We start from the raw sequence: 19147 nt of genomic DNA, 5'->3' as shown, positions 1-19147 counted from the left end.
AACGCGAAACAATTGGCATATAGGTATTTAAATGACCAGTTAGCAGAATATCTAGCTCACCTAGAGATAAGCAATATCATAGCGACTGATGCATCTGTGTCAAAAGAAAAGGCTGGGGATGGCATCTTCTCTCCTTCTTTGGACTGGTCCTTTTCAATTCGACTCCCAGATTATACCCCGGTATTTATAGCAGAATTATTGGCCATTGTTCTTGCCCTACGCAAATTGCGCTCAAGCGAATCATTAGCAGTTATCATTAGAGATTCGTTATCAGTTTGTAATGCACTTTCTGCGGCAGTAAATTCAGAGCTGATGAATACGTTTCGGCATTTAGTACCGAAAAACGTAAAAAAAACTGCATTTGCTATGGGTACCAGGCCACCGCGGATAATATTTGAACGAAATGGCGGACTCTTTAGCAGCAGTATCCCTGGGTGGGCCCACCATCCCAGTTTTGCCAGATACGGCTTACGTAACAGCGCTAAGGTTCCGAAATGCTTGCCTGCGATGGGGAAAAGGTAATTTGGATAAATTCAAAGATTTAAAGCATTTGAGCTATTGCTGGAATAAACAGTGGTGTGCATCTCGCCAGTTAGAGGTCACTTATACCAGATTGCGCTGTGCAGTTCCACAACTAAATTAATAACTTAACAAAGCTCGGCTCAAGGCGTCATCGCTATGCATTTGGTGCAACAAAATTGAAACAATTGAACATTTATTTTTATTCTGTCATCGTTATTCTTATCAGAGAAAAAGATTTTTAGTAGCCCCATTACAAAAGCTAGGAATACAACTAAATCTACCAATTATTTTATCACTCGGCGGACCTTCATTTGGTTACTGCCACAGGGATGTATGCTCCACTGTGTTTGATTACATCAACGCAACTAAAAGATTACCGTGCTAGTGAACCCCTACCTTTTCAGATCTTTAGTTCATAATTCGTAGTTATGTCTTTCAAAAACAAAAGATGGTTTGACCGCTTGCTACGCAAACATTTTTGTTTTTGGTAGTAATATTTTAAGCTACTTTTTCAGATTGGCTTCATTTTCATTTTAGTTTCATTTATGTATCCTGCCGCCCGGTTCTTGGCCCATCCCCCTTTGTGGGTAAGCGCCATCCATCAGACGTCACCAGCATCCTCATCATCATCAGGGTGTGAGCCACGTGAGCCGCAGTAGAACGAGAACAAGAACGAGATTGCGCCACCCTAACCGATATCTTCGCAAGGCCTCTGCTCGCGTACCACTCGGCTCGCTTCGTAGTCCTCGCCCAAGGGACATGGCAGTCAAGCACCGAGACCGCATGTTTCGCAGCAGTTCGTCTTGCACGGAGCTTTTCTGGCAGAGCCAGAGCGACACGTCTTCGGCCCGCGAGCTGCGCATATCCAAGGCAACCATCGCCGTCGCCGCGAGTCTAATAGTTCTCCTGATGCTGTTCGTCTCCATGAGCGTGGCGCTGCACCGACGACGCAGAGGCCAGCCCGAATGCGAGAGCCTGCACTTAGCAATTGCCCGGCTGTTTGCCGCCAACCAGTATCGGTGACATGGCCGGACCCGTTGCGGTCGAAGGTGGCTACCGAGTGATCGCGGCAGAATCGGCTGGCTCACCGTTGCCACTTCTCGTGTTCAGCAGGCAGGTCTCCAACAACTGAGACCCGAGGACACCCGAGGACACCGTCACGGAACTGGATAAGCTGCGAGGGGACGGTGTGCATGGCTGACCTGGTGGGAAGTGGCGGCACTGTGCGCCGAAACACAGCGAGTAGTGCCACTCGGATGAAAGTAAAGCTGGTGCGTCTCGAGCGTCCACCTGTAATGCCTTGCAGTTCTGGGGAAGTTGACTTTCTTCAATGATATGTATTCTTTTCTTAGCTGTATTTTCAAATAATTCGTAGCTAAGGCTCCGCTTCAATGCTACATCTTTGTTTCAATGATAAATAAACGCATCAATGCTAGCCAGGCGTTCGTTCCCGTACACTATGCACGAGCTCTCCTCTCGTGCCTATATACGCAGCGTTGTCTTCTTTCTTAAATATTCAACACTGTGCATCATCAGAATTGGACAGTCGGTTACTGCATACTGTTGCTGACGTGGCTGTGGTACGGCTCTTCATGACCAGTAAACTAGTTAAATAAGATTCACTGTCAGGTATTGTTTACGGTAATATAACTTTTACTTAGTGTTGATTTACATTTGATTCAGACTTTTTTTCTGTAAACAAATGCTGCGAACAAAGCAAGATCCTTTGTACACTCACCCAAGACGATTGGAGAGCGAGAGCAATCTTTTTCTTACAGCGAAAGCTGTTATGAGATTACAACGAAGGTCGTTTTTTGGCGCCGTAGTGGCTTGCCGCCACCGGTGTCTGTAAGCACTATCGCGCTAAATAAGATAAACAGTAAGTAAATAAAAAACGCTAAAGACATTTCGGGATTCAGGCCTTGGTTTTCATTGTGTCAGCACTGTATTCTACCACTGGGGCATGTCGGTGCTTGAATCCGTTGGAAACTGTTCCTAGCCAGGCTTCATGTCCGGAAAGGAATCTCGTCATAATGAGTAATAGAAAGTTTTAGAACAGCTTAGCAAGAACCAGCCGTGAGGCAACGTGAATTGCGTAACTAACGGGTCATCGAATGTTCCAACTCACTGCTAATGATTATGATGCTCCTTGAAATATTGGCACGAAATTCCATTGCAAAGACTTCAGGAGTAGTGATTCAACGTCGTAATCCACAGCATCATAAAAAGTGCACAAAATTCCTTGCACGTGAGTAGCAGCTACCACGCTTCTCCGAAGAATGGCGAAGTATGGCATAATGAATGCCTGTCTATCAAACAAAAGCAGCTATGAGAAATGAACGCTTCTTTTCGAGGCCACAGTTACGTTGCCCAAACGCGGTGACAAGCCCACCATAATATTTCTGGAGGTTGCGCAAATGGCGAAAGATGCGTTAGCAAGCCGTCCGTAGCCCTATCTGAGAATTAATTGATTTTTTTTTGGGGGGGGGGGGGGTATCGACGCGCGCACGAATTGACAGGTTTTAGGGGCGAAGCCCTTTATGCCATCGGTTGCATATCCCGTGTAGTTGTATCGTTGCAGTCGTCGTAGTTGTCGAAGTGGCCATTTGCATGGCATTGGATGTCAAAAAAAAAAAGAGTGTCATAGCATATCCACGGAGTGAATGATGAGTGAGGTGATGCACCCATCAGTCCGTCCGTGCTTCCGTGCGTTCGTCCGTGCGTCCATGCGTCAGCCATGTGTCCGTTCGTCCGTCCGTGTGTCCATGAGTCCGTCCGTGCGTTAGCCCGCGCGTCCGCTTCACCTCCCTCGTCACCATTCGCCACGTGGATATGCTGCGATTTTTGTTGCTCTTGCTTTGTTGCTCGCTTTTCACTTATTTTTTTAGTTTGCTCAACATATTGTTTAGCTTTTTTCGTTGCTCATCATTCATCACTTGTTTTTTTTGTAGTTTTGGTGTATATAAACTTTCGTTTGTTCTCAACGAACTTAGCTAGACGTCAACGCTTGTCCTCGTTTGTCTCTGTGTCCGCATCTTAAGTTTACGCTATCACACTCGTAAACCTATCGCTTCCAATACCAATTGTATCAGTGCCTATGAATATTTGATATCCACAACATTGGCCTCCTCGTTTCAGTTCACGTTCCACTACATGATCTTTCAATTCAACCATGAGTGCCTAAATATGTAATCCTTTCAAGCTATCATTGTACCATACACTGATAACCAATACACTGGTAATCACCGAAAATTAATTAAAATATCTCAACTCACTCATCAACTTGCGGAGTGGTTAATGCACAAGCCACTATGCCATTCTGAAACACACACATTTCGGTACCCCAGAAAAAGGTTGTTCGTTCAGGTTCTCTTAAAAGTGTGCGTAAATGTCAGCCGATATGGGCCTCTTCATTGCGCCCATAGTGGAGTGCGGTATCCTCCGATGAAATCGAACCTACAACCTTAAGCTAACTTATCGAGGTTGGCAGCACTAACGCTATCCTCTACACGCAGGTTTACCGGCCACACCTAGATTGCTGCCTGATGTTGTGACATCCTGTCGAGTCGTGGACAGTTTCTCAACGCAAACCCAGTCGGCTCAATGCGGTACGAGATCTTGTCGAGAAGGAGCGAAGATTGTAGGTCGAAGATTGCGGTATCTGTCGGACACCCTGGATACTGCGTCGGTAAGCATATCTATCTATCTATCTATCTATCTATCTATCTATCTATCTATCTATCTATCTATCTATCTATCTATCTATCTATCTATCTATCTATCTATCTATCTATCTATCTATCTATCTATCTATCTATCTATCTATCTATCTATCTATCTGTCTGTCTGTCTGTCTGTCTGTCTGTCTGTCTGTCTGTCTGTCTGTCTGTCTGTCTGTCTGTCTGTCTGTCTGTCTGTCTGTCTGTCTGTCTGTCTGTCTGTCTGTCTGTCTGTCTGTCTGTCTGTCTGTCTGTCTGTCTGTCTGTCTCCGTTAACATAAGGTCAAACTTCGCATCTGCATGACCTCGACGCACAGTAGGATGGACGCTGATCCTTCATAATATCGGATAATGTAGTTAGTCTATGTGGCAATATCTAGAAGGTTTCCACCACTCTGCTTTGCCTTCGTTCGCACAAGAATGATTCAGTAGTGCACGTACGCACAGTGTACCATAACAGTTTGCGTACCACACGAGCTTGCGGCCAAAAGCCCCTTCGTAACAATTCCAGTACGTCACCGGCGATAGACAGTACCGCTGCGCCTGAGCAGCATCCCTCCCTCAATCTATGGCCAGTCTCTTTTCTGACTGGGTACAAATAATTTTCATCTTTAAATTTTTTAACGCGACGTGCTTTTTGGCATCTGCGTCTACGTTCTTCTGCCTCGAAAGCAGTCTACGCGCATAAGAATTATCAGTAGCAACCATTACCACAAAGGGATACCTAGCCAATGAAATACCATTCGAGGCATGTTGTGATGGCTTTGATCCTTGTAATGAAGGTAGACATGTGATGGTCATACCGCAAATATCAGTAGTTTCCCATGAAAGTTACGAACTAAGAGTGCGCTACGGTGTAGTCGAAAACTGAGAGGCCAGTGAACAATGCCAGGACCGTTTCTGGCCTAGCCCTGCAGTCGACGGTAAATGGTGCACCACTAGGTGGCGAGGGTAGGCAGTTTGGCGCACGCTCACATGATCCGCAAACTTTTGTGGGTGTGCTTAGGCTAGAATACGAATCGAACGACCATGGTTCGCGAGCAGTGTTCTGCTTCGTGTGCGTTATGCTCCTTAAGGTAAACGCAAGCTTAGCTTGCGCATTAAAAGATAATGCGTATCAATTGCAAGAACTTTGCTTTCGAAAGTACCGCATCACACTTAAAGGCTCAGTATTGTGTTGGATCACCAAGAGTGATCAATCATGTCACTGTAAAAAAAAAATACGTTGACCACCCTCACAGTTTTACGCTGCACGTCCGAAAAAGGACATAAAGAAGTAAAGTGATCAAAAAAGCAACTGTTTTTTTTTTCGCTCATGACAACTCAATCTTCCATTTGCGCATCGGAGAATATATATTCCATTCCCTACGAGAAAAGTAGCACGTAAGACGCTGCAAGCTACGCTATTTCAGGCCCAAAGGCAAATTCTGTCCCATACGTCAAAAGAGAGAAAAAAAAAATCGCGCAGAGAGATCTAACAGTTCCCGTGCAGGGAACATCACCATCAAGATGAGCTAAGGCGCGCATTTTTGACAGCCAACTGAGCCGTATACGTACAGCGCGTACGACAAAATGCGGTGCGCCAGGTCATCTGCTTGCACTCTTGCTGTTCCACGTGTTCGGGTTCCCACACTTCTTTTTCAAGCTTCCTGAAGCATAGGGAGCTGCAGAGAGCACCTCTTGAGTGGCTGTCACGTGAAGGGTAACATCATCATCCACTTAAATTGCTATAACGGTGAAGTAGACGCACTTGGCCACACGCCAGCGTCACGGATAGAGTATATAGAGAAGAGTTTGGTAGCGCGAAGTGCACGTAAATTACAGTGCACTCGGTCCTGTCTCGCATCGAAGTTCACGAAAAGAAGTGGGTTACAAATGTTGCAGTTTACTCAAGCCTGTCAGGACTAAGATGCGTGTGCAACTCGGGACTGTGTTTGGCGTTCAAGATTGACGTGATACCCGATGTCTACTTAGCTGGCAAAAAAAAAAAACGCAAACAACGTCTTATATATTCGTTACGTTCACTGCGTATGACACAGCCTTAATAATGTGGCAAGTGGATAGAGTTTTATTGTTGTCGGTGACGTTGCCGATAGCCTAGGTGAAGTACTGGCTGCTGTGCAGACAAATAACGAGCGGGAATAAGACGACTGACGTTTGACCCGTCGAATAAACAAAAAAAAAAAATTGCTGATTGTCGCGCCGGTGTGGTGTAAAGAATCTTTCTACCTGCGGCCGGTCCTACGAGCGGCAGGTGGGCCGCTTGGTAACCAGATCTTGTTGGAACGTTAGAGATTACTGACCAGAGGCTCACGTTATACTTTTTCTTTGCATTGTCGAGAGCATTAGTACATGCCAAAATGCGATGAATGCCCACTTTTTGTGTAGGCGTAGGGATAAATAATAAAGATTGAGGCATGGTATATCAACAAAACTGGTAGATAATGCGTTGATTAACACTCATCAAAGACAGAATCAGACGCTCCAACAGTTATCTTTCAAGATAACACCTTCGCGGGCCGGATATATAGGTTCACCTATTTCCTAGACATGCGCACAAGGTTCTGTTTGATCTTATTTTCCGCTACTGCGGGGCCTGCGGTGTCTTATCTATTATGTCTGTGTTGACACACTTGGTTTTTTGTAAGTCTTCTGAACGAATTCTCTTTAGACCAGGGGTGCGTTTAATTTCGCGGCATTTAAATAGAACGAAAAAAAAAACAAGAGTATAGAAACTGCGCAATGGGACCTGTTTGTCTGAAAAGAAAAAAAAACGTGCGTTTACCGAGGAAAAATATCCTAGGAGCATTTCATCTTTTTTTGCTCTATAGAGAGCACGTGACGGTTTACCTCAATAATCACCTTAAAAGCAATGTCGAAGAAAATGGAAGGTATAAACCTGTAATGAGCTACATATATGTATTTATATATCAGCGAGCAAAACTCATCGCTACTTCAACACTACAAACTAGAGCGACGGGTGTAACCTCCACCCCATCCAAAACTGACCAAAGAAGAAAGCGTCATCTTCAGACGGCTGCAAAGCAACACGTTCATACATCTAATAATAATGCATCATCTCTACTCAACGACAAATGGCAACATGTGCCCGCTCTGTAGCGTACCGGACACACTGGCACACTTGCTCCTGGAATGCCAGTGCCATGCAAACCACGACATGCAACTGGAGCAGGACCAAGCACCGAGAATGAACAGCGACCACCTAATGGAAACGTGGGAGGCCAAGCTCGTCCTCGACGACCTGGAAGACCACTGACAACTCGCCGCCAGGGCCAAGAGGGCAGTCGAAGCTGGAGGGTTTCTGGACTAGGTAACCCTCCCACCTCCGGGTGACACCGGGCCTCGCTCGGTACACTGTTTCTAAATAAACGTTTATTTTTCTATCTAGGGGCCCTTTCCACCTGGCTACACCGATACGTCGCCGCAGATAGCCCCAACACTGTTAGCACAGATTCGTTGTGGTTGGCTGTCGCACTTTTTATATCCCAGTAGAAAAAAAAGGGTACATATAAAATATATAATAGCAGCGTGAACGGATACGTTTCAGCAATGAATATCGCGAAGTGTATGTTTCGAGTTAAAAAAAAATATATATACCGGACTACGGCCTCCTTTTATTATGCAGTTCATGAGTTCATTTAACGCATCGTCGCGTTTGATAGCTCAACGAATTTCGCCGCGCTCTGTGGGAAATGTGGAAAACATAGAAACGTAAACAATGACGCTTACTCTACGCAACACGCCGCAGCTGCAAGACGCCCTATTCCCTGCAGTTTTAATCAAACTGTGAACGACGACGCGGAATACAAATTAATCGCTTCTCCCCAACGTATCGATCTCGAATACCAATTTTATATATGCGCCACGTGTGTGAAAGTTTCATTATTCCTATGGGAAAACGTTGCCAAATCATAGATCCCGTTTTGTGCAGAGGTGCGAAGCCGCTGCAAAAAAACGTTACGTGTTGATGTCGACAATTTGCGAAACTGATGTAGAAGCAAAGGTGGGTGGGGAGGGTGGATCCACTTCTGCCTATTCTTTTTGTTGGACTTACACCTAATGAAGCCACAGCCGATGTCCTACTTTTGCGCCAAGAAATTTCATGTATATTTTCAAAAAAAAAATGATTAGAGCCGCGTACGGAGACGGCATGGCGTGAGACATTATACGAACAAGAACTTTACGTCATTGTGATTTTACATTTATTTTTAGTTGTGTATATTATGCTGAATGGCAGCCCAAACGTTTAGAAAATGAGAAAACTGCTCTGCGAGTTAGCTTTGCGACAACGGCATTCCGCCATTGAGCGTGCGAGGTCTCAGGTTAAATCGCGGTTATTGTGTCTACACATCCCTACTAAAAATAAAGCTTAAAAAAGAAACCTTTGTAGAGTGATTACAGGAGCGTCAAATGAGAATTTGTTGTTCAAATAAAACTGGGGTCTTGGAAACAGCAGCTCAAAATTTTGAAAGAAGCACGGAGAAAACAAAAAAAAAATGCACGCAACGCAAGCGCTGAACACAAACGCTAACCTGGGTCATCCGCAAATGCGGCGCTCTGAATAGTTGCATTGTAGCTTGGGCACAGAAACTGCGCATTTTTATGACTTCGTCTACGAGAAGCTATAAAAAACAACGAAGCACTGCTACATTGGCTTCACAATCAGCCTTTTAAAATATCCAAGCCGTTCTCAGTCGAGTCTTTCATGAGGGGGGGGGGGGCGTCGTAGATCATAAATGGGCAGAAAGTTACTCGTACTACGAATATGTGTCATCTCTCCCACCAGTATCACTACTCATTATAATCCCACATTTCACCACTACACCCACAGCTGCTGCCGCCGTTCCTCCCGCTTCAAGTTCGTGACTATAGAGCCCCTGAACAGCTTAGTCCAGCTCAGATCTCACCAGATTAACACCCACGACGGCAGGTAACACTTTTGCGTTCCTTGCCTGTCCACTTCCCAATCCTGCGATGGCGATCACCTTGGCCACCCGCCTCAGTCACCTAACTTAATTATACCTCATACCCATTTCAGTCGACCCACTTCATAAAACTCTCACTCCAATCAAGTCGCACTTCACCAAACAGCTAAATATTGTGAGAAAGGAAGGCTTTTACCGCGAAAGCTCTTATCAGATCAAAACGGCAGTTGCAGAATCTGCCAAAGCGGATTCCGCTAGCTCTCACCGCCGTATCTCTCGTGTGAACACGCAATCACAAAGCTCACTTTTTGGAGATTAGCGACTGACACGTTCAGTGCTCACTTTTAAAACTAAAAAATAATAAGAAGAAATTCGAAAGAATATTAAAAAAGAAATCAAATTTTGTTTTCGTGAGTTTAAAATAAATGTTCGACGATTCAGAATACGATGTACTCCGCTATGGGAGAGCAATAACCTGTCCCAGTTTCAAGAACCAGGCCAAAAAAACATTTACGGAACAACAGCGTTTCCATTCCGCGTTCATGTCCAACGCAATGACGGGTGAACTTGGAATAGAAATCCTCCGAACTGCCACCGTTGAGGTGCTCTTTCAAAACGGCCTGCATGGCTCAGGTGAACATTGCCGGAAATTGCAGAAAAGCTTTATTGTCACCTTACGGAGAAGGAAAACAAAGCAACTCCGCTGCAACGGGAAAGCGCAATTAAAAACTTTAATGCGGTGAAGCATGTCAAAAATAATAAGGCACCGCTGTCGTTGTACAGTGGACCTTCGAAAACGCGTTTTTTTGTTAGTTTTGTATGATTGAGGAAAGATTCCTTAGACACGGCATTGAAGACCACTGCACCCCTCTTTGAAGAAGATAGCGTGAAACGCCACATGCTGTTTTCTAACAGCAATGAGACCGCTGTACTTCAGAATAGAGGGGATAATTGACCATTTGCGGAAAAGTGAGCGCCCCCTGTCGTGTAAACAAGAAAGCTTCGCTTTTGGTTGGAAAACATCTTCGTCAACTAACACGCTCAATGCAGTGTTTAGCGGTTTAAATGTGCTTGTTTTGTTGCTTTAGGACCAAAAACGCATGCCCGTTACTGAAACAAGAAGGTAAAGGAAAAAGACATTCTGTTGACGTTTGTATACACGGTGTAAAACAACAATTTCTCGTGTTTCAGCCTGAGAAATAACCAAGTGAGGTGATACCTGCACTCCGCTACCTCGACGGTTCGCCAGGCTCATTACGCCTGCTCTTTTAAGAAGAACATTATGTTATACACTTGAAGTTGAACCTTGAAATGTCTGTCGATTAACTATAGGTTCAGTGAGGACGGCTTGTGCACCGTCTGTGAGGTACGGTGTTTGCGTGAAAACGGCAGTGTTCGCCGTTACTACGGGTCATATTGATGGAACGCCAGGCTGATGTTTTCCAACCAAAACCAAAACGCCTGTACAGGAACGCTACCTGTGCGGTTACTGCTCATGCGCAGTGGTTTTCCCGCAAATGGTCAATTGTTGAATTTAGTCGGTACAGACACAGACTACCAAACAACGCATTTTTAATGGAGAGGCGCATTCATACGTAGTGGCACGGACTTATCGCACGGCAGGTATCAGCAGGATACGAATGTAGTCGTTAAGCTTGTAGTTGTATTTGAAGCCAAAGTGAGAATGGTCGCACATGCGGCTCGTGAAAAAGCATCAAGCTCTTTACAAATCCACTCCCAACAAATGAACTTTATGACGTGAGGTGAGAGAAAAAAAGAACTGCCTGCCTTTGTTCCCAAAGTGTTCTTTTCTATTTGCCCCTCTCGAGTAAACCCGCGTAAGCGATGCGCCAAATAAGTTTGAAAAAGTGGTATAAGTGCCAAAAAAATTACTTTTGGTGGACAACCGAGAAGGCAACACATGGAAGGGTTAAATGCAACATACACCCCCCCCCCCCTCCCCACCCCACTGTTTTATCGACACCGCAGAGGGGCTTAGAAGGGGCTGGCTACGTGTCGCCACTTCCATCAAGACTTCAAATACGGTGCTCACTTGCACATGCGTCCCACTCGGGGAATCCAAAGTAAATCACGAAACGAAAGCATGAATGCCTTCGGCAAACAAAAAAAAAATCTGGTACGTCCCACTTCCCTCAGAACTGCAACCCTTTATTTCAAACGAGGTGCACTTATGCTGTTCTGGTTTTGTTTGTTTTCAGTTCAGCTTAGAAGAGCCTATTCGATGGTTGACCGGAACAAACAGGACTTGATTCATTCTGAGAATTGTAAACCAAGTGAATGAAAACGGCCCAACGTTCCCCATTAAATCTACTGAAAAACCAAGTACACGAGAAGTCGGTGTCTAATCGAACAAGCGAAACACAGTATTTCCCCCGTACTACTCCGGTTCCGACGAAGAATAGGAGTTTGACGGGAAAGAACCACCCAAGACCTCGTTTCAATGAAACTAGAGTTGGGCCCATTAAAAAGCAAACGTTTATAAGAGACTGTTGTGAACGAGGGCTTCGATAGCGGTGCACCACTCTTTCAGAAACCCACAATGCTGGCGCTTGAAGAGGCGACGAAAGACAATTACGGAAATGAAAGGTTGAATAGCGTTTCTTTAAAAAAAAAGGGGGGGGGGGGGAATGGATGTCTGTTCGGGCGACGTTGACACTTTGTTCGCACAGCACGAGTCGTAGTCACGCACGCGGACGTCTTAGCCACGACCACTACGAGGGTTTTATTCTAAAGAGCAAAAAAACAACAACAAAACAACAAGTAGCGAGCAATGCGGAGTTCATAAAAAGAATAACGATGCACTTAACTCTTGAACGTACTTTGCCAACAGACACCCGCGTTAACTCGTTGCCTGAGTGGAGTGGAGTGTAATGGCGGTGCCATAGTGATGCGGCTGCCCCGTGGAGGCTGTAGCGGCGGCGTTCGAGAGGGACTGGGGCGATCCCTGGTGTTCTCGATGAGGGTGCTCCCCCGCGAGGGGGGTGATTTTCAATAAAGAAAAAAGAAAGAAAACGGTACCGTGGTAGCATCAAGGGGACACGCTATGTGTATCGGGGCGGATAGGAGGTGGGGTGGGAGCAGCGGTAGCGTAGCGGCGAAGAAAGCGTGTTACACTAGGCAGGAAGTAGCGGAGTTGAATGCGCGATTGTATTCCCACAGGCCCCGGCGAGCGTGGTTGTCGTATCGCCAAAAAAACAACAACAAAAAAACAATACCGGCGTTAGCTCACAGTCGCTGTTGAAGTAGCGAATACTTTCTTTCGACCCTCATGTCAATCATGTGTATTCTACTCTCACTCCATCTAAGCCAAACCTGGATTTTTTGGAAGGGAGTTTCATTTGGCGATTACAAAAGGGGCGAAAAGAACGGGAAAGCTTTAGCAAGCAAACAGCACCTCAGAAAGAGAAACGCACGGGATCAACACGGTACGGTAAACATATGCATTTCCTGTATCAGGAACACGCTAACTGGTATTTTCACTCATAGTGTACTTAGACAATGCATTATGAAATATTGCGTGCATTCACCAAGTACAGAGTCTGCAAGTGGCACATGCTCAGACGTAGCATAGTACGAAGTTAAGCTTTAAACAGTGGCATTGACTACTTTAATTTTGTTTGCTTTTATTCAAGCATTTGTTTTGTTTTCTCGTTATGAAAATATTTACTATTGTCTTTCCTTCCTCCTATCTCCGGCACAGAGTAGCCAGCTGGTCTAAGAACTTGCTAACCTTTTTCTCTGCCCGTGCATCCGTCCATCCGTCCTTCCTTCGTAGGCGTTGTATATGCGCATTGTATGAAAGTTGCCTCGTGCGTGAAGTATTGGCTAGAACAGCCGCATATATCAACAACGGTAAGCCAAAATGGCGAGCTTTCACGAGGAATCCATCCATGCCAGTTAAACATTGTGATGGTCATCGGCTAATGTCACCACGTAACAATAAAACTATAGACGACCCCCTTATTCTTACCACCATGCAAGTGATGGCAATTTCAGGGATTTATGCTGGTTTCATATCGCCGGGCTGTTAACTTTGCTGTGTAGTATGTCCAAATAAACTGAACTAAAAACACTATGGTGAGCCTATACACAGATGAAAACTTAAGTGCGTTCGACGTTTCCTCGCCGTATCAATTCTCGTTCCGGGATCAAGTAAGAAATATTCTTTTAGCAGCCTAAGGTGTCGGTGTCCATAAGTCTTACGTATAGTCGCCCAGTTTATATCCAACCGTGAGACCGTTCAAGCTCGTTGATGCATGCGACTCGCCAGCCACGGCTCGGCGGACACGGAGGACGACAGCGAGAGTGGGTGGGAAAGCTCCCAACCACCTGCGGTGGCTTCGAATGGTGGTACGTGCCACCGAAAAAAAAAGAAAAAAAAGGAACGCGCATCACTGCGTCCGCTGTTGAGGTTCCTGTGTAGCCATGCACTCGGAAGATTGCGGGTGCATGAATGCGGGTTTGCGGCTTCACACTGGCGATGCGTAATTATTATTATTCTGTATTTGTGGAACAAATACCGTATTTGAGGCAAGAGCTTCATGCACACTTTTTTCCTTTTCTTTTTTTTTGCGAAGCAGGACTTACGGTGTCCACGCAGAAAGACCCTGCGCTATTCACGGGTTCTGTTGTCTGCGTCTTTTTTGACTCACGTCCAGTGTTTTTTTTCCCAACAACCACAAAAAAGCTTTTTAAATATGCTGTTTTCATCACAGCTAACCCTGTGAACCATCACAAGACAAATCAACACAAATAATAACCCTTCTCGCGTTTCAGAATTTCGTGGTCACTTCACCGTCTAACTTATCAATTGTGTCGGTGGAATAACCATCGGAGTAAGCTTCGCAGCTCAGCCACAATGTTGGTCGCAGCACTCCCTCTCCCTATTATGTCGGTGCAGGGAGCTGACTTTGCGTCTGCCCTCTAGTCACTGTGCACCCCTCCTTGTTAAGTCAATATATGAAGCTGGCTTTTCACCCCTCGTCGTCTTAGGTGACAAGAAAAAGCGGCAGCTTCCCTGTCCCCCCTTGTTGTCCCCCCTTACTCCCCCTGCCCTCCCCCCCCCTCGCCCTTCCTGCACACGCCTATGTGCATCCATGGGACACGACGTCTCGAATACAGTATCATTTATGTTAACTTTATTGGTTTATAACTCATATTCTATAACTGATAGCAACTTCTCATGAAGGGCGGCCCTGAACAAGTTCAGAAAATACAAAGAATCAAAGCGTTATTCTTTCCCTGGCGTATGCCGTAATTGCGGCACGATTTGCGATGCCAGCAGTTATTGTTTTTTACGTGACGTCAGGATGAAATAAGCTATCTATTGGTCGATGTACGAGAGATATCTGTTGTGAATTATTGCCTACTCTCTTTGATTTATATGTGGGGTTTAACGTCCCAAAACCACCATATGATTATGAGAGACGCCGTAGTGGAGGGCTCCGGAAATTTCGACCATCTGGGGTTCTTAACGTGCACCCAAATCCGAGTACACAAGCCTACAACATTTCCGCCTCCATCGGAAATGCAGCTGCCACAGCCGGGATTCGATCCTGCGACCTGCGGGTCAGCAGCCGAGTACCTTAGCCACTAGACCACCGCGGCGGGGCTACTCTCTTTTGACATGTAATAGGATGCCCATTGTGGTATGTCTAGCGTGGCTGATGTAGCACACGATAAATAAATTTCATTTCGTTTCTAGCGTTTCTCATTGGACAAGCAGAGATGGCAGTGTGTGGTTGAAAAGCGCGGAACGATGACAGGCTCAACCCTTAGACATTCAATGCCTGTTATGAAGAAGCAAGTGGCGAGGAGGAGACATCGCTAGTAGGAGGGGTATGTGAAGGCGAGAAGAAAACCGCTGTTCTCGCGTTTGAGCTCGATGTGGTTTAGAGGAAAAATAAATATAGAAAGCAGGAGAGAACACTCGGTCGACGGCGATGTGTTTTCCCGCATGATAGCCTTCGAGTGAATGCGCCTTCCATGAATCTACGTTTCAACCAAACGTGTAATTTGAGTCGTTAACTGCGACTGCACGAGCGGAAGCGATGACGGCGTGCTCAAGCACTCAATCGACGGTTGGTCTGGGGAAGGACTACGGCCGCCTGCTGCTTAGAGCGGGTTACGATTCCATTTAGCGCGCTGAATGTGTGAACTTGAGGGCGTCGATGGGTTCTGCGTACGCGCCGTTGGTAATTGCATACGTGTAGTAGACTGCGGCTTCCGGATTTTTTGTTCAATTACAGAGCCTGCCTCGTTACAAGTTGTGCTAAATCGTCGTTTTGCTTCTTTTTACATGACACAGTTCCATTCTTTTGCGAAGTATTCGCTGTTGATAACGATGCGCTCGGCTTGCGAACGTACCGAACAACTTTTTTGAATGTCTGGGCGTGGGAGAACTCATGGGACTCATCGTCTCGAGCCTTGCTTGCTTTTTCGATTGATTGATTTGTGGAATTTAACGTCCCGAAACCACCATATGATTATGAGAGACGACGTAGTGGAGGGCTCCGGAAATTTCGACCACCTGGGGTTCCTTAACGTGCACCAAAATCTGAGCACATGGGCCTACAACATGACCGCCTCAATCGGAAATGCAGCCGCTGCAGCTGGAATTTGATCCCACGACCTGCGAGTCAGCAGCCGAGTACGTTAGCCAATATAGACCACCATGGCGAGGCTTTAAGGCTTTTTCATGTAACATTATCTTACGGCGATGTTCAAACACTTCATTCGGTGGCACTATCACTCAAGTTCCACTTACTCACCCTGGCATAACAGTTTTTGACTTTCCTCCATGTCCACTCAGATGCTACGCTTAAAGCATCAGCACTTAAACCTTGCATGAAACCTTGCATTGTTAGCTTTCTCGTTGGAATGCTTCTGTACTTTTCTTTGAACTGCAACTCTTAAATGTTGTAATTTTAAAACACGATTTATGACGTAATCTTCTATACGCCAGTTGTTTTATAGAACGTCAGGTAGCCGAAAAATATAGTGGCTAGACTACCTCGTGTCTGCAACTGCGCTTTGGCGATGTGCGTGGATACACAAAACCAAGGAAAACATGAACAAAGGAAGATCTTGTTACGGTGAGATGCTTTTTTTTTTTACGAGAGATGATGAACGCGAGAGTCCAGGGATCAGGCCGATCACCGCTTGTGCCAACCTCGTTCTGCTTTTCTTCCACGCGTCCCCTCAGTATTGTAGCAATATAAACAAACTGTAGTGAAGAAGAATGCCCAGTTCTGCACCGACGCTGCTTGTATACTCGCATATAGCTCTTGCTGCTTCAGTACTGACGCTGCTACCGCTTTTGACCTTGCATTTTCATTATAAAACAAACATAAAGTAACGCTCCCCGACCCACAGCTGCTGCCATTTCGTTGATCCGTACTCATTGCAAGTCGTGTGTTCCCGTCAACAAACAATTCACTGGCTTTCCTATATCAACACGTTAAGCGTCGCATCACAAGCAGGCACCCTGTGTCATACCTCCAGTTTTCAACTGGACATCAACAACAACAACAAAAAAAGCCTGCTAAAAGTCAAGCCAGTGATTCGCTATCATATCAACAAAAGCACAACAAGCGTTGTCCCGTAAGCTGCTTGGTCGGGATATTGCGCATCCCACCCCTTCCCTTCAAAGTTCATTTCAATGCTACCGCGTACGACTTGCACGTGCCGTTCGATACAGTTCGCATGGCTATGAGTGTAACGGAGGATTCGGGGCGACGTTCGTGAAGGACCGGTAAGCAAACGTTTACCGTGTTACGACGTAATTAATGTTAGCGCATTCATCGTCGCAGAAGGGGCCATTTAAGCCTCTGATTGTATGTGTTCATGCATGCATTTTTATGGGCGCATGTAATATACACAAGAAAAATTGAACGCGCCAGCATTATTTCTCAACTGCTCGTGAAAAAGCTATAATCGCTAACAGAATATGCAGGCATGCTGTCAAGGTGACTGAAGGTGTGCCAGTCATTCCCCATGCACTTCGATACCAGTATAATTTTATTTACTGATTATTTCAATGAATTCTACTTGCTGATAACAGCGGGTGTGTTCATCGCGCTTGTTGTTTGTCTTCATCCTTGTGCGCGTTGGCTCTGTATTCGAGAAGAGTCAGTACACAGTTTGTCGCTGAATAAGTTTGACGTTCATAACACGGCGACATTCTAACTACTTTCCAGTCGCGTGCAGAATATCTCAAGTTTCGCTCGGCCGAGACCATCAATCACACGGTAATCTTGAGTAAGCAACCCTGAGGCGCTGATGTCTAAACGATTGCGCGGCGCGACTTCCTGCTGAATGCGTGACCACATAGTGAGAAATACTGGCAAGTAAACGGCCAGGCCCCGAAAAAGAAGGTTGAAGAAGAGTAAACGGGATGACTTGTCGAATCTATAACGACTTTCTCCAAGAGGTTCAGGCTCCCGAGTATTTCGTCTTCCTGTGGGTACGCTGGTTTACGTGGTGGCATTGCTCAGAATGGCTGTGTAAAGTAGAGCCTTTTTTTTAGGTGCAAACATGCGGACAGTATGTGCGCATTTTCAAGAGAAGTGTGAACATAAAATAGCTGCTTCTGATTACGTGGTTGAACTACAACACCGACAATGTTTATGGCATAAAACCTGAGACACATCGTTATCCTTACCATACTGCTTTCTTTTTTCTGTTTCATTTCCTGCAGAGCAAATCACACAAGACCGGACAAGTCATTCTTCACGACTGGCTCACGGACTTCCTTGCGACGTGTTTGTGCTCACTGCAGACGTGGTGGAAGCACTATGCTCGAAAGACGAACGAACTGCCAGCTCGAGCTAAAAGGAATGTTATGCAACCGTAGACTAACATAAGCCGAAACCGATGTTGTACAGTGTGAGTGCTTCACCGGTTGTCTCGACTCCATTGACTTCGACGGGCACTCAAGTGCAGCAACGGCATGGACTGATCATCACATCGGGCAGTCAAGTGCACGAACTGCCAAGAACCTTTTCTGACGATCATTTCAACTAGTGTATCTATCTCCTTACGGAGCCAGGAGGTGCGTGCGAAGAGACTAGTGCTGCTTCGTTCATCACAACCGCACAAGAATAAATCAAGTTACCTCTTCGCTATGTTTAATAAACAAGAACCAGAGCAACGGTCATCTTGCACGAGTCAGAATGTGAGATTTTCAAGGGTGAGCGCATGCTAAAGTGAAGGAAGACGAAAATCCCCGTCAATATGCGTTTCATAGTGAGGTAAGACGTGGAACAATCATTCCCGCTACAGATCTTAATCTTAATCTCAATTAGAAAATACATACACAAATTTGATGTTCATGCTTGCTAAAAGTTTTGTGAATTGTCTGCTTGAAAAAACGTTATTGCCAAAAAAACTTTTTTTTACTTTTCCCGAGTTTTCAATATAAAAAGAAGGGTGAAAACTTATGTCATATTACTTCATGTTGTTATTATTTCAAACGTTCCTGCTGCATCAAAGTCGGTGTACTCCATTGAGAGAGATTGATTTTTTTGTATTATATTATGTAAGAGGGAAAATGAGCAATGAAATGAACGTAAAATCTTCTGACATCTCATTATTTGGAATTTCAGCGTTAACTTTTGTCAGGAAAAAATATTACTGGATTCAAAAAACAGTTGTAGGCTAATGGGAACGATTATTAATGTGGGTCAAGTAAATGAATGCGGAGAACTGATAAAACACATTCCAACGTGCAGACAGGACAGAATCAAAGATATCTTTGTGCGATCCCCACACAATACTTCTGGCTGCAACACTATAGTATCGTTCCTATGTATTCGGCCCGTGTGAAACGTCATAAGAGTATCGACAAAGCCCACAGAACGGTGCCTAAATAGTTGAAGGGCGTTTCCTAGCGTCGCTTTGACTTTCTAAATATCCTATATTAACTTACGTAATTGCCAA

At 45.3% G+C, this 19147-nt stretch overlaps 1 protein-coding gene across 1 annotated transcript in view; it reads left to right on the top strand.

Annotated features, from left to right (window-relative positions):
• The window catches only part of LOC142765290 (uncharacterized), a 29753-nt gene extending 11424 nt beyond the window's left edge, over nucleotides 1–18329 (top strand). Inside the window, exons 2-3 of the mRNA XM_075866024.1 lie at nucleotides 4038–4210; nucleotides 17907–18329. Coding sequence (XP_075722139.1) covers nucleotides 4038–4210; nucleotides 17907–18062 — 329 coding nt within the window. The 3' untranslated portion in view covers nucleotides 18063–18329. The remainder of the gene's footprint in view (nucleotides 1–4037; nucleotides 4211–17906) is intronic.
• Nucleotides 18330–19147: the final 818 nt, after the last annotated feature.

This window comes from Rhipicephalus microplus, chromosome 6 (assembly GCF_043290135.1).
Source record: "Rhipicephalus microplus isolate Deutch F79 chromosome 6, USDA_Rmic, whole genome shotgun sequence".
NCBI lineage: Eukaryota > Metazoa > Arthropoda > Arachnida > Ixodida > Ixodidae > Rhipicephalus > Rhipicephalus microplus.
Note: the sequence above shows the minus strand (reverse complement) of the source record. Positions and strands in the feature narration are given on the sequence as shown.